This window comes from Megascapheus bottae, chromosome X (assembly GCF_031878675.1).
Source record: "Megascapheus bottae isolate mThoBot1 chromosome X, mThoBot2.hap1, whole genome shotgun sequence".
Lineage (NCBI taxonomy): Eukaryota > Metazoa > Chordata > Mammalia > Rodentia > Geomyidae > Megascapheus > Megascapheus bottae.
The window spans coordinates 39,082,654-39,102,106 of record NC_143547.1 but is presented as its reverse complement, the minus strand read 5'-3'; the positions used below and the strand labels follow the sequence as shown (position 1 = coordinate 39,102,106).

At 40.2% G+C, this 19,453-nt stretch overlaps 1 protein-coding gene across 2 annotated transcripts in view; it reads right to left on the bottom strand.

The window, feature by feature from the left end:
• Positions 1 to 599: 599 nt before the first annotated feature.
• The window catches only part of Phka1 (phosphorylase kinase regulatory subunit alpha 1), a 141,321-nt gene continuing 122,467 nt past the window's right edge, over positions 600 to 19,453 (bottom strand). For both annotated transcript variants that reach the window (XM_090326737.1, XM_090326738.1), the window contains 4 exons: positions 10,373 to 10,543; positions 7,298 to 7,351; positions 4,612 to 4,812; positions 600 to 2,691 (listed from right to left, as the gene is read on the bottom strand). In XM_090326737.1, the coding sequence (XP_090182863.1) occupies positions 2,518 to 2,691; positions 4,612 to 4,812; positions 7,298 to 7,351; positions 10,373 to 10,543 (600 nt within the window). In that variant the 3' untranslated portion in view covers positions 600 to 2,517. The remainder of the gene's footprint in view (positions 2,692 to 4,611; positions 4,813 to 7,297; positions 7,352 to 10,372; positions 10,544 to 19,453) is intronic.

The window sequence follows — 19,453 nt, the reverse complement described above, 5'->3', positions numbered from 1 at the left end:
CACCCCTTTTTGTTATAGAATGGCCAGTGAATGTTATACATAAGATTATGCAAATATTTATACTATCTAGGAGATAAACTCTTTTAAGTACCCTCCACTAGCTTAGAAGCACCATTTGGGTCCAAGTAAAATTCTGAGTAAAATTCCACCTTACTTCACTACCATAACATTTTCCCCAAAGACCTCAATAAACCTGTTAAATTTAGTGAACCTAGTTTGAGTATGTATCTGAACACAAATGTATCTCTTTACATATAGCATCTATATAATACATATTAAAATGATTCATTTGTTTACTTAATGAACTTTGCCTCTACTGTATAACTAAACAGTATATAAACTAAATCCATAGAATAAAAGTGGGAAAAATGGTGAGGGTAACAATATTTGACAAGAAATGTATTCATTATTTTATATGTGTAGCTGTAACCCCTCTGTAGACCACCTTGACATTAAAAGGTAAATTAAAAATAAATCCACAAAATAGTCTCTAATTATAAAAACACATATTTTTGTGCATTGGCACCAAACTTGATTTAATTGAGAATTATTATTCTTTATTCTATTTTTAAAACATGAATGCTTAAAAAATTCCAACATGTTTTTTTCTTAAGTATTACAAACTTAAAAGGAACAAAATGTCAGTAGAGTTTTGTGAAAAGTTAAATTAGAGTGGTCTGGAGTTACAGAGACAGTTGTCAACTAAACGCAGAGAGGTGCTGCCATCAGTCTCAATCCAGACAAATGAATGCAGGAAAAAAGTGATGGCTCTCACCTATGGCACTTCAGACGTACTTCCTGTGACTGGAGCACACTTACAGTCAATGAAAAAACAATTTCAGGCCCAATTGAATCATCTCTTCAAAAGTGACCAAATTATGAATGAGAAAGGTACTTACTGTGTATTTCCATGTGCTTGGAGAGAGGTATTAAAGGCAGGGCCATCCTCTCTTTACTCCACCATCTGTTTTCTATCACCCTACTATGTTCACTTGTTCAGTACATTCAGAGGATTGCCACTGTTTTGGGAGAAGTGTTTATAGAATCGTCTTCCCACCTATTCCCATTCCTCTTCTTGGAGTAAACCCTTACAAATCCAGGGGAAATTAGGAGAATCAAGTGGAGGATAATCTGAGTGCAAACAAGGAAATTAGCTATTGCTACTAACAGATCAAAAGGAAAAGTAGGAGAAATGTTACGCCAAGTAAGTATTCCTATGCATGAAACCAGAAAAAAAGATTAGAGGCAACCTTCCACTTCCCCCTGTGTGCGTGTGTGTGAGTGTGTGTGTGTGTGTGTGTGTGTGTGTGTGTGTGTGTGTGTGTGTGTTGAAGTTCTGCCCCACTCACTCAGTCCACCAAATGTACTTATAGACATGGTCTTGTCACAACTACTTAACTATTGCACATTTACCCACATATACATGCACACACACACACACACACACACACACACACACACACACACACACACACACAGAGATACCATGAGATCCGGGGAGTGAATATGTAAGTGGAAGAGTTTAGAATAGGTTTTGGAGGGAGTTGAGAGGAGGCCAGTTGGTTGGCTGCAGCAAATGAATAGGTAAGTGAGACAGACAAAAAGTACAAGTAATGTGCTCAGTAGAGCAGCTACAGAATGGACAGCTGAGCTTTTTCTTTATTGCAGATGGATGCTTCCATTTCCTGTGCCATGTGGGGTTCAGAGGCAAGGATTCCAGGCAGGGCTATCTGCAAGGAGCAGTCAATGGTGGGCACCCATGGGCATGTGTGTAACACTGCCCACATATCTGTCTGGAAATGGGATCCCAATTTTATTGCTCTAGGCTATTCCACGTGTTCTGCCCTGAGACGCAACCATCTTCATAAAAGGCAACTTCAAGGATCAATACAAAAGATGCCGTCTCCGCTTGCATTGACCATCAAAAAGAGGGAGAAAGCATCAAGGAAAGAGACAGAGGACAATAGGCGATTCTACAGAGAAACTATTTTATCACTCTGAATAAGGCAACCTGTGATTGAAGAAGAGGACTATGGTGTAGTATTTTCTTTTCCTAGGAAAAGGCACTTAGTAGATATTTCTAATTTACAGCAATGTAAAATGCAACCACTTCAAAGTCCACTTACTGGAAGCAATGTCCCAAAGCACCCACCACTCATATAGACAACAATATAACTAGATATATAAAACCCATCAAACCTCAATAATAAGTTAATTATTAAGACCTGTTCCCCAAATGGGAGTTATGAAAATAAGTTGATAACATTATTTGAAGAATAAAACCACATGCACATTTTTAGAAACCATCAACAAAATAGAAGCCATTTGGGAAGGCCTGGATGAGCATATGCACACTGATGGTAAGTCTCCAAGTAAGGTTCTTTTCTTCTAAAGCAGTTAGTTGAACAGAAAAGTTGTTTCTTATTGGAAGGAATGGGGCTGGAGAGGGGTCCAGGGGAGTGATCAGGTGCTAGCAATTCAGTTCCATGCATAATCAACCAAGAAGGCCCAAAGCCTTCACTGCATGGCACAGATACTGTGGGGCAGGAACTCCTGCACGTAGGTGGCAGCTGCTTTGGAGAGGTAGGTCATGGTGCCAAACCTGCCACTGGGAGCACTGTCATATAGAAGAGTACAGATGCCGGATGCGGGATCCTTTGCCAACATGGTATCATCTGCGCCGAGGGTTTTCTGTTTTGGTTTTGAAGGATGGGAAAACACATGGGAAAGGAAAAAAAAATTACTAATCCTACCAAGTAAAATCCTGGTTAGTATAACTCATTGCCTCTTCCCCATTTCTTGTTAGTTGGCTACTAAGCTATTTAGCCAGGAATGCATGAGGGTTATTTCCAAAATGACACATTGTTGGCTGTGCTGCTCCTGGGGTCAGGAACTCAGAGCCTCTCACTCTGCCTTGGCTTTTTGTACTCTAGGCTGATATTCTACCACTTGAGTCATAGATCTACTTTCACCACTTTTTGGTTGTTAATTGGAGATAAGAGTCTCACAGACTTTTCTAACTCAGCTAGCTTCAAATTTTAATCATCAGACATCAGACTCCTGAGTTGCTAGGATTATAGGTATGAGTTACAGGTGCTAGGACTATGGACATGAATATCTAAACATGTCTTGGTTGGTCATGGGGCTTGAGTCCAGGGAGTAGGTGCTGTCCCTGACTTTGGTGACCCGGCTGGCTTTGAATCGCTATCCTCAGATCTCAGCCTCTGGAGCAGCTAGGATTACAGGTGTGAGCCACCGGCACCTGGCCAATCTTCCCTTTTATGTTCCTGCTGTTAGGCAATATTTGGAATATGCTCACGAAAGTTTACTTATTTATTTATCTATTTATTTGTTTATTTAACTTAGGTGCCAATACAGGGGCTTTATCTCAGGTCCTGGACACTCTGTTAACTGAAGACTGGCAATCTTAACATTTGAGCCACAGCTTCACTTCTGGTATTTTGCTGGTTAATTGGAGATAACAGTCACACAGATCTTTCTGCCCATGTGGTTTATGATCCTCAGATCGAAGCTTCCTGAGTAGTTAGGATTGCAGTCATGAGACACCACTGCCCAGGAAGTAGTTAATGGTTTGCTTTTTCTGCCAGTCCTGAGACTTGATCTCAAGTAATAGGCACGGTCCTTAGGTACTTTTCTGCTTGAGGCTAGTGCTCTGCCACTTGAGCCACTGCACCACTTCTGGCTTTGGTACCGAGGAACTGAACCCAGGGCTTCGAGCATGCTAGGCGAGCATTCTAACTCTAGGCCAAACTCTTGGCCCCATTTTTTTTGTGGGTCATGGGGCTTGAACTCAGCCTGGACACTGTCCCTGAGCTCTTCAGCTCAAGGCTACCACCCTACCTCTAGGCCTGGGCATTATCCCTGAGCTCTTCAGGTAAAGGCTACTGCCCTACCCTTGAGTCAAGCCCCACTTCCCGTTTTCTAGAGGTTAATTGGAGACAAGAGTCTCAGGTCTTTTTGTGCCTGGGCTGGCTTTGAACCTTTATCCTCAGATCTCAGTCTCCTGAGTAGCTAGGATAACAGGCATGAGACACCACGCCCAACAAAAGGACCTGAGATTCTCTTTTTTATTTTTTGGCCAGTCCTGGGACTTGAACTCAAGGCCTGAGCGTGGTCCTTGGACTTTCTCAAGGCTAGAGCTCTACCACTTGATCCTCAGCACCACTTCTGGCTTTTTTCTGTGCATATGGTACCAAGGAATTAAACCCGGGTCTTCGTGCATGCTAGGCAAGCACTCTACCACTAGGCCAAACTCCTGGCTCCAGTTTTTTCGGTTATTAAAAATGTTTTCTTTTTGTTTTTTTGCTGGTCTGTAACTTACAATTTTCCTGCTTCCACCTTTAGAGTGCTGGGATTGTAGGCACGTATTGCCATATTAGCTTACATGTAATAGTTAAAAAATTAACACAGACACATACAATTCTGCAGCGCACTTCTTTTTCAAACAGATTTTACAGCCCCTCTAAAGAAAGCCCAGAGCTATGGATAAAAGAGCATAAGAAAAAGACAGGCTTTTAGTGAGGAGGAGCTTGGAATGCAGTCAGTTTAGCTTGAAACATTGTTCTTGAGAAAAATCACACATTTACCTACCTGTTCTTGAAGGAACAAGTCATTGGCAATATGCACTATTTTTTCCACAGCAATGATGCTTCCAATGCTATGAATCTCAATGTCTGCCAGCATGGTAAGAACAAGGATGGCTTCAACTAGAAGCTGACGGTATTCTGGCTGAGGTACACGATTCAGGACAGACTCCACATGGACAGAGAACTTAATCTCCCCTGGAGTCATCTATCATAGAATAAAAGGAAAACATGTCCTAGGAGCCCACTGCCAGAAGCATCCATCCCTCATCTGAAAGACAATGTAAACTCTGTGGCTATGAGCTCAGATTTACTCTCTTTAATGTAATGGAATGAAATGATTCAGCCTTTGCGCAAGGCAATCTGGCAAGAAATACTGAGTCACTCATAAAAATGTCAATGCCCTCTAACCCATAATCCTACTGCTAGGAGTTCATCCTAAGAAAATAATTCAGTAGAAGGAAAAAGTTCTGTATACAAGAATGTTTATAACAGCTTTCATCACAAGTGGAAAATGCAAAGGAAACCAAATATGGGAACTGTTGCATAATGTCCTATAAGGGCAAAGGAACTTCATGGATTTTTACAGTTACTTAGAAGAATAAATCGTGGGGCCAGGCATTTGGCCTAGTTATAGAGTGTTTGCCTAGCACCAAGACGTGGGTTCAATTCCTAGGTACCACATACAAAGAAAAAGCCAGAAGTGGTGCTGTGGCTCAAGTGGTAGAGCTCTAGCCTTGAGAAAGCCCAAGGACAGTGCTCAGGCCCAGAGTTCAAGCCCCAGGATTGGCAAAAAAAGAGAATAAATCTGATGACTGTGAATAAAGGAAAAAAATCAATTAGACCTTAAAATTATATACATATCTATATGCATATAATTAAATAAAATTATTACATATAATTACTTAAGTGCCTCTAGAATAAAATGGACATTAAATAGCATAGACTTATCCCCTTTACAATATTTTTTTAAGTATAAAGTTCCTGTTGATAGTGACTCATGGACTTATAAGCCTAGCTTTTCAAGAAGTTAAACTCTAGAGGATCAAGATTCAAAGTCATTCTGGGCAGAAAATTCCATAAGACCCTTCCTCCAAGATGACCAGCAAAAAGCCAGTCTGGAGGAATGGTTCAAGTGGTCAAGCACCAATAATGAGCAGAAAAGAAAAGCAAAATTATGTAAAAACTCCATTTCCAACATCATAAAACCATGAAGTTGGGGCTGAGCCTGTAACTCAATGGTAAAAAAAAAAAAAACAAAAAAACTTGCCTACCATGTGTGATATCCTGGATTCCAACTTCAGATTCAAATAAGTAATAAAAGCTAAACATAATTAATAAATAAAAAGAAGCATGAGGTTCTTTTAGAGAGAAGTAGGCTGCTTAAAGGAAGAGAAGAGAGACATGTTACAGAAAATGCCTGTTGTCAATACATATGCCTCAAGCATTACATGCTTGGAATAAGGCACCCCAGCTGCTATCTGTACCAATCCCAGGGCTCCTGACAATTTTCTATCACCTACTCTTTCTTTGCCAGTCCTGGGCTTGGGTTCAGGGCCTGAGCACTGTCCTTGGACTTTCCCAAGGCTAGAGTCTGCCACCTGAGCCACAGCACCACCTCTGGCTTTTTCTATGTATGTGGTACCAAGGAATTGAACCCCGGTCTTCGTGCATGCTAGGCAAGCACTCTACCACTAAGTCAAACTCCTAGCCCCAACCACCTCATCTTATTACTCATAGTGTATTACTACAAAAAGAAAATATTAAAGCATATGCTACTATATGTCTGTGGATTGTGGAAGTATTTTCTAACCATGGTTATATATTAACATCATTAAATAACATTTCAAAACACTGATTTTCAGACTCCCTCTCTGATGGTTCTACTAGGCCACGTTTCAGTATCCAGGTAACACCGAGATTTAATTAGAACTTAGGATCACTAAAAGGCTAAAAGTATCCTACTAAAGAAACGTGGGGATAAAAAGGATGGGGAATATAAGTCATTTGTTTTTGGATTACTAGCTCTTCTGTTCTCTCCAATTCTGATGTAGTCTTATGTAGACTAACAATGTTTAAAAGAAGCTCTTCTTATATAATTAAGATAATATACAACTGTTCTCTAACGTTTGTATTCATTAAAAAATGTCTCTCCTTTCTTCAAATGTATTTCATATTCAGTTGACATATAAAAGCATAGGTCTGGTACTTTAAAAGTGACCACTATTTTTTTTGCCAGTCCTGGGCTTGAGCTCAGGGCCTAAGCACTGTCCTTGGACTTTCTCAAGGCTAGAGCTCTACCACTTGAGCCTCAGCACCACTTTTGGCTTTTTTCTACGTATTTGGTACCGAGGAATCGAACCCGGGTCTTTGTGCATGCTAGGCAAGCACTTTAACCACTAGGCCAAACTCCCGGCCCATGATCACTATTTTTTTTTTGCCCGCCCTGGGCTTTAGCTCAGGGCCTGAGCACTGTCCTTGGACTTTCTCAAGGTTGGAGTTCTATCACTTGAGCATCAGCACCACTTTCGCCTTTTTTCTATGTATGTGGTACTGAGGAATCAAACCCGGGTCTTCGTTCATGCTAGGTAAGCACTCTACCACTAGGCAAAACTCCCAGCCCAAGAAGGGATCACTGAAATACTTATAACAGGCAGCTCTCCATCATACAAATGTCAAAGATAGAAGCTTACCTCCCTAGTGGTTGAAGAAGGAAGAACAAAACCTTCCACAGAGAGTCCATGACACTACAAAGCAGAAAGGACACGAGGTCATGAGATATAAGAACACAAGGTATATGCTAAACAACTTGGAAGTGAAAAGATGACGCTTCATGCCACTGTGGCTCAAGTGGTGAAGAGACAGCCTTGAGCTGAAGAGCTCAGGGACAGTGTCCAGGCCCAGAGGTCAAGACCAGAAAAAAAAAGATGAGACTTCATATTTCAAAGTGTGCTTCATGAACTGCATGATGCATAACCACAGGGAAGTATCAGTATCTTCCCCATCACTTCAAACTGAATTATTAAAAAGCAACAGGAATTAATGACTTATTTTCAATTCTGAATAAGTCAAAACACTCTATATATTAAACAGTCAGAGAAAGAGTATGGTCCAAGAGGTTTACTGGTTTTACTAAACACTCTTTCCCGTACTCCATATACCAAGTAAGTATGCACAAAGAATTGTCAACCTTCAAACATACGTACAGAGTCATGTCACTGTCAGACTCCAAAAGGCATGTGCTATGCCTCTTACATCATCTTAAGCCCAGGTTTTGCTTCTGACACAAAAGACCCAATCACAAAAGACAACACATTCCTTCTCTTGTGTAAGTGCAGCCTTGTACTTAGGTATCTTGCTTACAAACCATTTGGTCTTGCATCATAGCTGCTATTTATGAAGTAACCATACACTAAACTGAGCTTAGAACCCAGAGCTTTGCCCAAGCACACTATCACTGGATAATATCTTCAGCCCCAATATTTCTAAGCTTAGATTCCTTTTCCTTCCATTTGTTCCTATTGTGTCATTTATTCATCAGCTCTAGGTAATATAAACTTTTTAAAGTTCCTTTATTTTCTATTTATAATTGAATTTAATCTGTAATAGTATGCTGAAGAAATTTGTCTAGTTCTGTGTTTTGTTACGATGTTATACATCTTATAAATAAATATAATCCCTTCTTTAAAAAAACACCAAAAGGAAGTAGCCACTGACCCATTCAACTCCTTGATGAATAGATACTTCATATAGATACTTCATAGTGCCCTTGCATGGTGTCTGAGAAGAAGAGCCCTTAATACAGGCCCAGTAAGTTGAATTAGCACAATTCATGCATAACTGGAGACATTATATGTGTGTGTGTGTGTGTGTGTGTGTGTGTGTGTGTGTGTCTTGTCGGGTGCTAGTGGCTTATGTCTGTTATCTTAGCTATTCCAGAGGCTGAGATCTGAGGATAGCAATTCAAACCAGCCCAGACAGTTTGAAGGTATGTCCACAATTTATCTTCAAATAACCACCAAAAGGCCAGAAGGGGGGATGTGGCTCAAATGGTAAAGCACTAACTTGGAGCCTTAAAAGGCAAAAAGACCTAAGGCCCTGAGTTCAAGCACTAGGACTGACACACAAAAAAATCTGTCAGGATTGGATGTGTGGCTCAAGGGGTACGATACCAGACACGAGCAAGAAAGCCAAGTGTGCAGAAAGCTGTGAGTTCAAGCCCCAGCATTGGTACAAAAAATTGTTTTTGTCATCATCATGCTATGTTGGCTGAAAGGAAAGCACAATCTAGACAGCGCTTGAATGGGAGATCCTCATGAAGAAAAATTGGGACAAAAGGTACTATAAATGGGCCTCATGGATGAACAGATTTTTCTGGTCCCCCAAAGCTTCCATCGCCATGATGTCATGTGCCTTTATGTGTGTTGGGCAAAATAGGCCTTTGCGGGGGGACTTTGATTACAGTAAGAAAATCTTTGGGCTAGGCTATATTTTATCTAGGTAATATGGACTATATAATGCTATTATAGCGCTATATTACATCAGTTCCAGCACTTTTGGAGGCTAAGGCAAGAGGATTTCTAATCCAAGGCTAAATAGCCTTAGCTAAAGAATGAGATCTTATCTCAAAACAAAGTAAATGAATAGCAATAATATAAAAAAACAATGACAGAGAATCTTTGGGCCATTAGTATCACCATGGTTTTGCATTTGTTCAGTAATTTTCATCCAAGAGAAATATATGTAAAAGACACACAGATTGCCAAGAAACTGCATTTATATCATTATAGTGATATGTGGTTACAAAAAGACCCAAATAGGGCCGATAGTTTGGTGTAGTGGTAGAGTGCTTGCCTAGCATGCACGAAGACCTGGGTTCGATTCCACGGTACCACATACATAGAAAAAAGCCGGAAGTGGTTCTGAGGCTCAAGTAGTAGAGCTCTAGCCTTAAGAAAGTCCAAGGACAGTGCTTTGGCCCTGAGCTCAAGCCCAGGACTGGCAAAAAAGACACAAATAACAGAGCTTACAAGAGCTCCAAAGAAAGCTGGCTCTTTAGCATCAGATCTTTCAAGCAGCAACAAATGCATGTATCCCAATGTCTCACAGTGTTCAATCATGGCTCAAAACAGAGAAGTCATGATTTAAAAACAAAAAAACCAAAAAAACAAAAAACTACTGCCAGCTGGGGCAGTAAGGTCTGTGAGACTCTTATTTCCAATTAACCACCATAAAACTAGAAGTGGAGCTGTGGCTCAAAGTGGTAGAATGGGTAGCCTTGAGCAAAAAGAATTCAGGGATAGTATCCAAGGCCCTGAGTTCAAGCCCCACAATGACATAAATAAATAAACAAATCTATCAATCAATAAACAAAAATTACAACAATAATCAAAAGAGACTAAATTATTGGGGCTGGGAGAGTGGCCCAGTAGTAGACTGCTTGCCGAGCATTCATGAAGCCCTGGGTTTGATTCTCAGTACCACATACACAGAAAAAGCCAGAGTGCTGTGACTCAAGTGGTAGAGCACTAGTCTGGAGATAGCCCAGGGACAGTGCCCAGGCCCTGAGTTCGGGCCCCAGAACTGACCAAAAGAAAAAGAGTAAATTATGAAAAATGCCACAGTAAACAATCAACTGTTTTATTTATATCTTTTCTTCAGGTTTTTTTTGTCTAAGTATATATCTTTATATAATTCCAACCATATAAGCAAGGGAGACAAAAGATTTTAGGCAGAGGAAAGAGATAGCAACCATGTGTGATGCTTACCTTCTGCAAAATTTTCCATACTTTTTGATAAAATCCAATTGGGACTCTATTCAGTGCTCCATCCAACCTCCTTCGGCGCTGCCACTGGCCCTGTCGACTATCTCTGGATGGCTGCTGCTCACATGCATTAGGAAAGGGCCCGCTACTTGGAGCCATGCTGGCTCCAGGGGACTTGGCAGAAGAGAGGAAAGAATATAAATCAAAAGTGGTTTACTTCTTTGACTAAGTATTACAGCAAAGTAAACAAGAAAATCTATTCTGTAGAATTATAAAGCACATACTAACTGAAATAGCGAAGATAACAAGGAAGCAGAGATGCTAGAAGACATATACAGCTGTCAAATTGTATAATCAATTTAGAAAGCAATCTGGTGATACATCAGAACCATAGAAATAATGAAGATAAAGGACATTTTGTGTGAGTGTGTGTGTGTGTGTGTGTGTGTGTGTGTGTGTGTGTGTTGCTATGGTTTGAACTCAAGGTCTCATACTTGCTAGGAAAAAGCAACAAGTAAAGCCACATCCTTAGCCCTTTTTGCTCTAGTTATTTTTCAGGGAGGACTCCAATTTAGGCTCTCTGATCCTACTTCTGCTTCCCTTGTAGCTGAGATTACATGTATGAAGCAACATATTTACTTTGCTCTTGGTTAACTCTTTGCTTGGGATGGCCTTCTTCAACGCTCCTATCTCTACCTCCCAAGTAGTTGAGATTTGAGATTTTAGGTGATAACCACCACACTTGGCCAACATGACACATTCTTTTCTTTTTTAAGGTCTGAGACTTGAACTTGGTACCTGATGTTCTTGCTTATTAGCTGCCATTCTACCATCTGAACAGTACCTTCAATCTCATCAGAAGACATTTTTAACTGTCTCTTTATCTGGTTATCTCCATTTAACTTCTATGTAGTAAATGCCTTAGTTTATGGCAGTCATGGGCCACAATATAATTTAAAATAATTTAGGTCATATAAAATGTGTTCTCCAACTGGGCGCCAATGGCTCATGCCTATAATCCTAGCTACTCAAGAGGATGAGATCTGAGGATCATGGCTCGAAGGACATCTGAACAGGAAAGTGTGAGATTCTTATCTCCAATTAACCACTAAATGGCTGAAGTTGAGCCGTGACTCAAGAAGTACAGTGCTAGCCTTGAGCATAAACGCTAAAGGACAGCACACAGGCCCTGAGTTCAAACCCCCGGAGCATATGCCACGTGTGCACACACACACACTTTTGGGAGCTGGACATTGATGGCTCATGAATGTAATCCTGACTACTAAGGACATTGAGATTTGAGGATTATGGTTCAAAGCCAGCTCAAACAGGAAAGTCCATGACACTATTATCTCCAATTAATCATCCCCCACAAAAACCTAGAAGTAGAGGTTTGACTCAAATGTTAGAGCTCTAGCACTGACCAAAATATCTCAGGGACAGTGACTATGCCCAGGGCTGGTACAAAAAAAAGCAAAAACAAAAACAGTTTATGGATACAGCCAATGAGTACTTAAGAGTAATTTCTGTTATATAAGTTTGTATTACAAAGCTTAGTGATCGCAAATTAGTAACAACCATTATTAAGGGAGCAACAACAAAAATGAAATATCAAACTAAATCGATGGTAAGCATAATGAAAGAAATAATAAAAATTAATAAAGGAAAAATTAAATGTAGAAAAATAGACAATAAAGTCAGGGACTAGTGGCTCATGTCTGTAATCTGAACTACTTGGAAGACTGAGAATGGGAGGATCACAATTTGAGGCTAGCTTGAGCAGAAAAGACACTGTCCCAGCCCACAATTGATATAGTGACTTGTACTTGTTATCCCAACTAAGTGAGAGGTTGAGTTTGGGAAGGTTGCAATATGATCAAAGTCTAAGCAGTAAAATCCATATCCATAGAAGAAAGCTGGAAATAGTTGCATATGCCTGTCATGCCAATAGAATGGGAAGCCTACAAGCAAATGGACCAGTGCACAGACAAGTTTCTGGATAAAAAGCAAGACTGTGGGCTCAAAAATGTAACTTGGAGAAACAACCATCCCATTAAAAGTTGGCTAAATACCAAAGAGAGACTTCTATGAAGAGGAAGTAAGAATGGCCTATGGACACATGAAGAAATGCTCGACATCTCTGACCATAAAAGAAATGCAAATCAAAACAACTTTAAGATTCCACCTCACTCCAGTTAGAATGGCCATGATCAAGAAATCTAATAACAACAGATGCTGGCAGGGATGTGTCCAGGAGGGATCACTACTACACTGATGGTGGGAGTGTAAACTCATTCATCCACTATGGAAAGCAGTATGGTGATTCCTCCAAAGATTAAACATAGAGCTCCCCTATGACCCAGCAATTCTACTCCTTGGCATTTAACCAAAACTCCAGAAACAAGGACATACTAAAGCCACAAACACAATGATGTTCATTGCAGTACAATTTACCATAGCTAAGATATGGAACCAATCAGATGCCCCTCAGTATGTAAATGGATCAAGAAGATGTGGTACTTATATATAATAGAATTTTATGCTGCTGTCAGAAAGAATGACATCGCCCTACCTGTAAAGAAATGGAAAGACTGAAAATATCATATTAAGTGTAGTCAGCCAAAGGAACATAGGCTCCATGCTTTCTCTCATTTGTCATAATTAGTACATATCTAGGACTCTCCTAACAGAGGATCACAATAGCTCAAAACCTATGTACATATTGTCATATTGTCATATCGGATGAGACTAAACAAAATGAACTGTAGGATATGGAAATAAGAGCTTTATCTTTGTGATTGTTGTTGTTAATGTACTATGTGCAGTGATTTCTTTTCTCTTATGTTTCCCCTTACACTTAATCTCATGTGGTTACTGTATCTGACTTTGTTACCTGGTATATTGTATATATATTTATTTGTCTTTTTGAAATAGGGAAGGGCAGAGGGAGAAACAAGATGATTTGGAAGAGCTGGGGGAGGGGAAGGGGGAAAAACATGAGAAGGGGTATCAATGTTTGAGAAGTAGTACACCTATTATCTGATGAATGTTAACTGTAACCCCTCTATACATTATCCCAACAAAAAATAAGTAACCTGGGATGCTGGCAGAAATCGTTAAGCACCTGCAGAAAACTAAAGTTGGATCCTTCTTTGTCACCCTGCACTGGAATTAACTCCAAATGGATCAAAGACATGGAGGTAAAAGCAGATACAATGAAAACTTTACAAGAAGGAATAGGAGACACACTAGGTCTCCTTGGCACAGGTTGAAACTTTCTTAATAAGGACCAAGAATCACAACAAATCAGAGAAAATCTGGATAAGTGGGAATGCATTAAACTGCACAGCTTCTCTATGGCAAAGGACATAGCTAGCAAACTAACTAGAAAGCCTACAGAGTGGGAGAAGTTCTTCACTAACCATACAACAAAGGCCTCATATCTAAAATAAATCAACAGCTCAAAAAATTGAATCACTCCAAAACTAATCTCCAAAGAAACAACCATCCCAGTAAAAGATGGGCCAAAGCCTTAAAAAGAGTCTTCTCTGAATAAGAAATAAGAATGGCCTATAGATACATGAAGAAATGCTCGACATCTCTGGCCATAAAAGAAATACAAATCAAAACAACTCTAAGATTCCACCTCACTCCAGTTAGAATGACCAGGATCAAGAAATCTAATAACAACAGATGCTGGTGGGGATGTGGCCAGGAGGGATCACTACTACACTGTTGGTGGGAGTGCAAACTTGTTCAACCACTATGGAAAGCAGTATGGCAGTTCCTCAAAAGACTAAACATAGAGCTCCCCTATGACCCAGCAATTCCACTCCTTGACATTTACCCAATCATCCAGAAACAAGGTCATATTGAAGCCACCAGCACAATGGTGTTCATTGCAGCACTATTTACCATAGCAAACATATGGAACCAACCCAGATGCCCCTCAGTTGATGAGTGGATCAACAAGATGTGATATTTATACACAATGGAATTCTATGCTGCTGTCAGAATGACATTGCCCCATTTGTAAGGAAATGGAAATACTTAGGAAAAATCATATTAAGTGAAGTAAGCCAGACTCAAAGGAACATAGGCTCAATGGTTTCCCTCATTTGTCCTAATCAGTAGAAACCTTGGGCTCTCCTAGCAGAGATTTGCAGTAGAACAATACCTAGATACACAAGGCCATATAGTATGATGATAAATGAAAGAACCTCTAGGATATAGAACAAAAGCTATATAATGAGTGATTGTTGTCTTTAATGTATTATGTTATCTCTCATCTCTTTTGCTGTTCCTTGGTTATCTCATATTGTTACAGTATTTCACCTTGTTATTTGATATATTGTATATATGCGTATTTGGTTATTTGAAATAGGATAGGAAGGGGGTAGGGGGAGGGAAATGGGGACCAAGACATTAGAAAGGGAAAAACAGTACTGAAGGTATAGATCAGAGGAGTTGCTTCAGTCATAGGAAGCACAAGTGCTCATGTTGAAATGAAAGTACTTTCAAAAAACCCTCCAGTACAATAAAGAAAAGAAAAAGAAAACCCAAAATTGTTTCTATGAAAATATCAACTTGTCTACAAGTATTTCATAATCCTTCACAAACTTTTTTTTTAAAAAAAAACGAAGGTGAGGTACAAGTTCTTAACATACTCTGTGAGACCAACATTATCCCAATACAAAACCAGATAACATGTATGTATAACATGTATGTATAAAGCAAGTCTAGGCCTTGAGCGTGGCCTAGTGGTTGAGTGCTTGCCTAGCATGCACGAAGCCCTGGGTTCAATTCCTTGGTACTACATATACACAGAAAAAAAACACACAAGTGGGGTGATGGCTTAAGTGGTAGAGTGAAGCCTTGAGAAAGCACAAGGACAGTGTTCAGTTCCTGAGTTCAAGTCCCAGGACTGGGAAAAAATAAATAATAAGATGGGTACTGGTGGTTCACACCTGTAATCCTAGCTACTCAGGAGGCTGAGAGGAGGATCATGGTCCAAAGCCAGCCCAAGGACAAAAGTTGATGAGTCATTTATCTCCAATTAACAGCCTGAAAAACTGGAAGTAGTCTGTGGCTTAAGTAGTAGAGCAATAGCCTTAAGCTGAAGAACTCAGAGACAATGCCCAGGCTCAGAGTTCAAGCCCCACGACCAACAAAACATAAAAAAAATAAATAAAGCAACGTCTAGTTTAGCAATTCAATGTGCTATTTAAATATTTAAATATCAAATAATATAATATCATATAGAATACAGGATAAAAACCCTATGATGTGAATAGATGCAGATAGTACATTTAACAAAATTCAACATGCCTGAATGACAAAACTGTTAGGTAGAATAGTACTTGCTCAGTTCAACAGGTTTAATCTTTTTAACCTTCCAAAACTGCCCAGATAACCAAGACTAAAGCTATTCTTTTGATATCAAAATAACACATAGATAGACAAGCTCACACCCACTCAATATTATGTAGATGATTCTAGCCAAGTCAATTAAGCAAGAAAAAAAATACAAATTGTTCAGACTGGAAAAAAAACTAACACAATTTCTATTTGCAGCTCACGTTTTTCCATATTGAACATTTTAATGTATTCATTCAAAGCAACTACACCTAATAAATGAACTCAGAAAAGTATGATTTAAAAATCAATGGCAAAAACTACTTTTACTTCACTTGAATAGATATTTCATCAAAGAAGATATGTAAATGGAAATTGCTCAATATATTCCTCATCGGAGAACTATAAATCAAAGGAAGAGAAATCACGGCCTGCTACATCTAGGAGGAGAGCAGCATTCAAAAGATCCCTATGTCAACATTGTGAAGAAATCAGACATATACGTAATTGATAGAATGCACAACAGGGACTCCACTATGGAATGCAATCTAAGATACCTCAAAATAAAGATACAATTAACCTAAGATGTAATAATCTTCTATCTGTGTATTTTCCTCAAAACTGGTGACCAGGATCTCACATTAGCCAAGATATGGAAGCAATCTAGGACTGAGGACATAGCTCAGACTGTGTTGTGTTTGCCTCACGAGTATAAGTCCTGAGTTCAAGCTCCACTGCTACGCAAAAAAAAATAAAATAGATGATATAAAGGCAAAGGTCACAAGTACACACAAACACAATGAAATATTTTCCGACTTGCATAAAAAGGAAGTCTTTTTCAGTGCATGACAATATGGAAAAGCCTGAAAAACATACTAAGTGAACTAAACAACTTATAAAAGGAGAAATACTGGAGCTGGGAGTTTGACCTAGTGGTAGAGTGCTTGCCTAGCATGCAGGAAGACCCGGGTCTGGATTCCTTGGTACCACATACATAGAAAAGCCGAAGTGGTGCTATGGTTCAAGTGGTAGAGTGCTAGCCTTGAGGAAAGCCCAAGGACAGTGCTCAGGCCTTGAGTTTAAGTCCCAGGACTGGCAAAAAAGTAAAAATGGAAAATACTGCACATAGTAATTGGTTTGGGCTGTCATTTTGGTTAGACTAAGAAGTGTCTGAGATTGCTGAGATTGGTAGAAACATATTAAGCATGTCTATATAGAAATTTACAGAGGCCATGAACTTCCCCTAAAGGGGGCAGCATTACATCCTAGTCCTTTTGCCTTTTTTCCCCCTGCTGGCTCTGAGGATTGAACTCAGGACCTTCAGATCTCAGACTCCTGAATAACTGGGATTATAGGCATGAGCCACTGGTGCCCAAATAGTCCTTTTGCTTTCAGTCTCTCTCTCTCTCTCTCTCTCTCTCTCTCTCTCTCTCTCTCTCTCTCTCTCTCTCTCTCTCTCTCTCTCTCTCTCTCCCTCCCTCCCTCCCTCCCTCCCTCCCTCCCTCCCTCCCTCCCTCCCTCCCTCCCTCTCTCTCTCTCTCTCTCTCTCTCTCTCTCTCTCTCTCTCTCTCTCTCTCTCTCTCTCTCTCTCTGTATGTGGTACTGAGAAATCGACCCCAGGTCTTCCTGGGTGGTAGGCAAGCATTCTACCACTAGGCCAAACCCCCAGCTGCTTTCAATTTATTTTTCAAATAGGGTCACCTGTTTTTGCCTAAGATGGTTGTGGATTGAATTCCTCCCATTGTGCCTCCCTAAATACCTGGGATTATAGATGTGTACTGCCATATCAGATATTCAGAACTACTATGCTTGGAAAAGTCTGCTGATGGGGTTGATTCTTTACTGGCATCAACTAGAATGTTGCTGATTATGAACACTTGAATTCCTGCCACAATATGCCGCTTTGAAATGTTCCAGACAAAGATTGTTTATAAGACCATCTTTCAATAAAAAAATTGAGTACTGAGTTTTAAACAAGAGTCTCTGTTTGACAACATTTCACACATGTCACACTCGTTAAAGAGAAAGGGAAGTTCATGCTGTATGACTCAACCGGAGGGGTTAGGAAAGTGCTTCGCTGAGTACACTTTCTGTTTGCTGACCTTTCTTTGCATTATGCTGTAATAAGTTGTATCTGTGAGTTGGACTATATTTTGAGTCCTGTGGATTCTCTCATGAATCTCCACAGGAAGCTGGTGGTAGTCTTGGGGAGTCCTCACTCCCCAAAATAATTATAGATCCAAGTGTAAGAGCTAAATCGTTGAACTCTTAGAACAGGAAATGGAATGAAACTTTTGTGACATTTTGTGACCTTGAATTAGGTCAAGCTGTCTTAGACATGAAACCAAAAATATGAGTCAAAAAGGAAAAAACTAGAGAAATGAAACTTTGTCAAAATTGGAGACATCGAGGGAGGGCTGGGAGTTTGGCCTAGTGGTAGAGTGCATGCCTAGCATGCACCAAGACCCAGGTTCAATTCCTTGCTACCACATACATAGAAAAAAGCCTGAAACGGCGGTGAGGCTCAAGTGGTAGAGCTCTAGCCTTGAGAAAGTCCAAGGACAGTGCCCAGGCCCTGAGCTCAAGACCATGTCTGGCAAAAAAAAAAATATCGAGGGGCCAGGAGTTTGGCCTAGTGGTAGAGTGCTTGCCTAGCATGCACGAAGACCCGGGTTCAATTCCTCGGTACCACATGCATAGAAAGCAGACACAAGTGGTGCTGTGGCGAAAGTGGTAGAGATCTAGCCTTGAGGAAGCCCAAGGACACTGCTCGGGCCCTGAGTTCAAGGCCCAGGACTGGCAAAAAAATATATCATTGAAAGTTGGGAATGTGGCTTAGTGTTAGAGTGCTTTCCTAGCAATAATGAAGCCCTAGATTTGATTCCTCAGTACCACATACACAGAAAAAGTCAGAAGTGGCACTGTGCCTCAAGTGGTCCAATAAGCTCAGGGACTGGGCCCAGACTCTGAGTTCATGCCCGAGGACTGGAGAAAGAAGGAAAGCAAGAAAGCAAGAAAGCAAGAAAGCAAGAAAGACAGAAAGACAGAAAGACAGAAAGAAAGAGAAAGGGGGGGGGAGAAAAAAACATTGAAATAGCGAAAAGGTAACTCATAGAATGCCAGAAAATATATACAAATCATAGATTCTATAAGAAATTATATCTAGAATATATGAAGAATCAACAACACAACAATAAAAGGTAAATCAATTTAAAAAAAAACAACAAGCAGAGGTAGGTGCTGGTGGCTTGTGCCTGTAATACTAGTTACTCAGGAGGGAGAGAGCTGAGGATTGCAGTTCAAATCCAGTCTGGGAAGAAAAGTCTTTGAGACTCTTATCTCCAGTTAGACATCAGAAAACTGGAAATGGTGCTGAGGCTCAAAGTTGTAGAGCTCTAGCCTTGAGCAAAAAGAGCTAAGGGATAGGGCCCAGGCCTAGAGTTCAAGCCCTACAACCACCAACAGCAAAACAACAACAACAAAACCCCCAAAAAACCCAAAAAACAAAACAAAAAAAAACAGCTGGGTGTGGTGGCTCTCTCCTGTAATATTAGCTACTCAGGAGGCTGAGATCTGAGGATCAAGGTTCAATGTCAGCCTGGGCACAAAAGGACCTGCAGTTAAACTCTAGAAAACAGGAAGTGGGGCTTGGCTCAAGGGTAGGGTGGTAGCCTTGAGCTGAAGATCTCAAGAATAGTGCCCAGCCTGAGTTCAAGCTCCATGACCCAC